The sequence below is a fragment of the Pundamilia nyererei genome, unplaced genomic scaffold (genome assembly GCF_000239375.1).
Source record: "Pundamilia nyererei isolate P.nyererei 1_Seehausen unplaced genomic scaffold, PunNye1.0 scaffold00281, whole genome shotgun sequence".
Taxonomy (NCBI): Eukaryota; Metazoa; Chordata; class Actinopteri; order Cichliformes; family Cichlidae; genus Pundamilia; species Pundamilia nyererei.
Window position 1 is genome coordinate 460120 of NW_005187682.1, and position 2873 is coordinate 462992.

Consider the following 2873-nt stretch of genomic DNA (forward strand, 5'->3'; position numbering starts at 1 on the left):
CAAGGTTCCTCACAGTGTTACTGGAGGCCAAGGTAATGCCATCCAGAGTAAGAATCTGGTTAGATACCATATTTCTAAGATTTTCAGGGCCGAGTACAATAACCTCAGTTTGATCTGAATTAAGAAGCAGAAACTTAGCGGCCATCCAGGTCTTTATGTCTTTAAGACATTCCTGCAGTTTAACTAATAGGGGTGTGTTATCTGGCTTCATGGACAGAGTTGGGTATCATCAGCATAGCAGTGAAAATGTATGCTATGTACAGTACCTGGTACAAGTGATTCCAAAAACTGTACAGTTTTGATTACTGGTTGAACCTCTATCTATCTGTTTAACTTTTCATTAATACTGAGTCAGGTTAAACTTTATTAATCCCAAACTGTCAAAAATCCTGTGTTCCTTAAATTTAAGATAAAAACAAACTCATTCGAATACCTCTGTAAAGTTCATACTCCAATTATTGGTCACCTCAGAGAGATGAGGTCATGTGGTCAGGTTTGTTTGGAGTCTGACCTTCTTCCTGTTTGTGTCTAAAGTTTGATTCAATCTTAATGTTAACAGAAGGCTTGATGATAATTCATGATAATAAGTCTGTTGATTAAAAAAAATAACCTCACTGATGAGGACATCAAAAAATGAAACTTAAATATCTTTTTTTTCTTCATTCAGAATGACAAATTGCAGATTGTCAGAGGTCAGCTGTGATTACCTGAATTCAGCTCTGAAGTCCAACCCCTCCCATCTGAGAGAGCTGGACCTGAGCAGCAACTACGACCTGCAGGATTCAGGACTGAAGCAGTTGTGTGTTTTTTTGGAGAGTCCACACTGTATACTGGAGACTTTAAGGTCAGCACCATGTTTTAGTTGTGCTGAGATAAACATGTGAAGAAGAAGAAGTCCAAATTAAGTTTGTTTCAAAGCTGAATATCTGAGCTTCAATGAGGTTTGAATTTCAGTGTGTGTTTATGGGTCTTTAACATAATTTAATGGATTCTCATAAATTTAGTATTTGTAATTCAGATAATTCTTGGAAAGAATTACTGCAGTCTAAGAATGGCCAGAAACTGCAGGTTTCTTTCTGCATCTTATTTCTAACTTTAATTCAAATCTTCATTAGCTCACTTTCACTTGACACTATACACAGTACAATTGTGCATCATTTAATTTAATACAGTGGTACTGTGTCATGTTTAACCGCCAATCAGAGCCAAGGATCAGACACTGACAGCCGCTGACAGGTTTAACAGGTTTCTTGAACAGGTAGACAGTCCTCTGCTTGTTCTCCATGCGCCAATTCTTATCTACCAATCTGAGAAACACAGCCTTTATCTATTTCCAGGCACAATGCCAGTGTCGCAGATGGTGTTGCAGCAGATGGGACCACTTCACCATCTTGACTGGAAATTACAGTCAAGATGGTAATTTAAAGAAACTTCAAATGTAAATAAACTGTTAGCAGAAGAGCTGAGGGTGTTGTGTGCATACTCAATCCAAGTTAGATGGGAGCTCAAGGTGACTGAGTTTGAAGATACTTCACATCGTAAGACTGTTTCTAAGTACTGGTTTGGCCAGGACTCACTCCAACAATTTATTTACCAGGATGCAAACCTGACGTTAAGCTCGCCTTTGCCCCTAAAGCTTCACATGTCAAACACAGTAAGAGAAGCTGAAACACAGATGTGAGGAGCAGATGTTCATCAGATTATGATGTCACTCTATTTTATCTTCATATACATTCAGTCTTGTGTTTCTAATGCAGATTTTCTGCTGTTATAAAAACACATTTTATATTTTCTCTAACCACAGACTGGCTGGTTGTGGACTCTCAGAAGCTCACTGTGACAATGTGGCCTCAGCTCTGAAGTCCAAATCCTCCCATCTGACAGAGCTGGACATGAGTTACAATAAGCTGCATGATTCTGGAGTGAAGTGTTTGTCTGCTGGACTGGAGAGTCCAAACTGTCGACTGGGGACTCTGAGGTCAGTTCACTGACTGGTTTTTACTATATTTCAAATCTTTATGTTTGAAACTTTTTTTTACATGTTTTATTCTTAAATTGACTTGGCTGTCTCTGACCACTACTGTGTGTTTTTTAACATCACCGGTTTTATTCAGCGGGAGACCTCGGTGCAAACTGTGAGGAGGCGCTATCTAACCTCTGAAGTGGCTGCAAATTTTACCAGGGTTTTAGACGAATGCCACCCTGTGATTTTACCTGCACCCTGTGATTTGATTTTTAATCATTTTAACAGCAAACTGAAGAAAAGCCTTGACTCCGTTGCTCCACTCACCACCAAAAAGATTAATGTAAAACATGCATAACCCTGGAGAAACGAAGAAGTCAAAAAACTCAAAAGAAATTGCAGGGCAGCAAAAAGGAGATGGAGGAAAAATAAAAATGCAACTTAAAATGTACAATAATACATTAAGGAATTCAAGAAATTCATACTTCGCCAAAATAATCAATAATAACAAAAATAATCCCAAGGTCCTCTTTTCCACCATAGATCATTTATTTAACCCTGATTTTAACAGCTCCCAAAGAACCCCCACAGACTCACTCTGTGAGCAGTTTGCAGACCACTTCAGGGGAAAGATCAGCGCCATCAGATCTGATATTTTATCTAATCCCGATATGATTTTAAACACATCTGAGGGCTCGATTGTACCTGAGGAGACACTGGACAGCTTTGTCCTGGTTAATGCTGAGAACCTTCAGAAAGTTCTCTCCACAGTGAGACCCACCACATGTCTTTTAGATCCAATCCCCTCTTCACTCTTTAAAACACTTTATGGATTTTTTGAAGCTGAGCTTTTATACATGATGAATTGCTCTCTTCAGTTGGGTGTCTTCCCTGCTGCCTTTAAAACTGC

General features: G+C 39.0%; 1 protein-coding gene across 1 annotated transcript in view; it reads left to right on the forward strand.

The window, feature by feature from the left end:
• The first annotated feature begins 668 nt into the window (after nucleotides 1–668).
• Nucleotides 669–2873, forward strand: part of LOC102192184 (ribonuclease inhibitor-like) — a 4369-nt gene continuing 2164 nt past the window's right edge. Inside the window, exons 1-2 of the mRNA XM_005750631.1 lie at nucleotides 669–844; nucleotides 1805–1978. Coding sequence (XP_005750688.1) covers nucleotides 669–844; nucleotides 1805–1978 — 350 coding nt within the window. The remainder of the gene's footprint in view (nucleotides 845–1804; nucleotides 1979–2873) is intronic.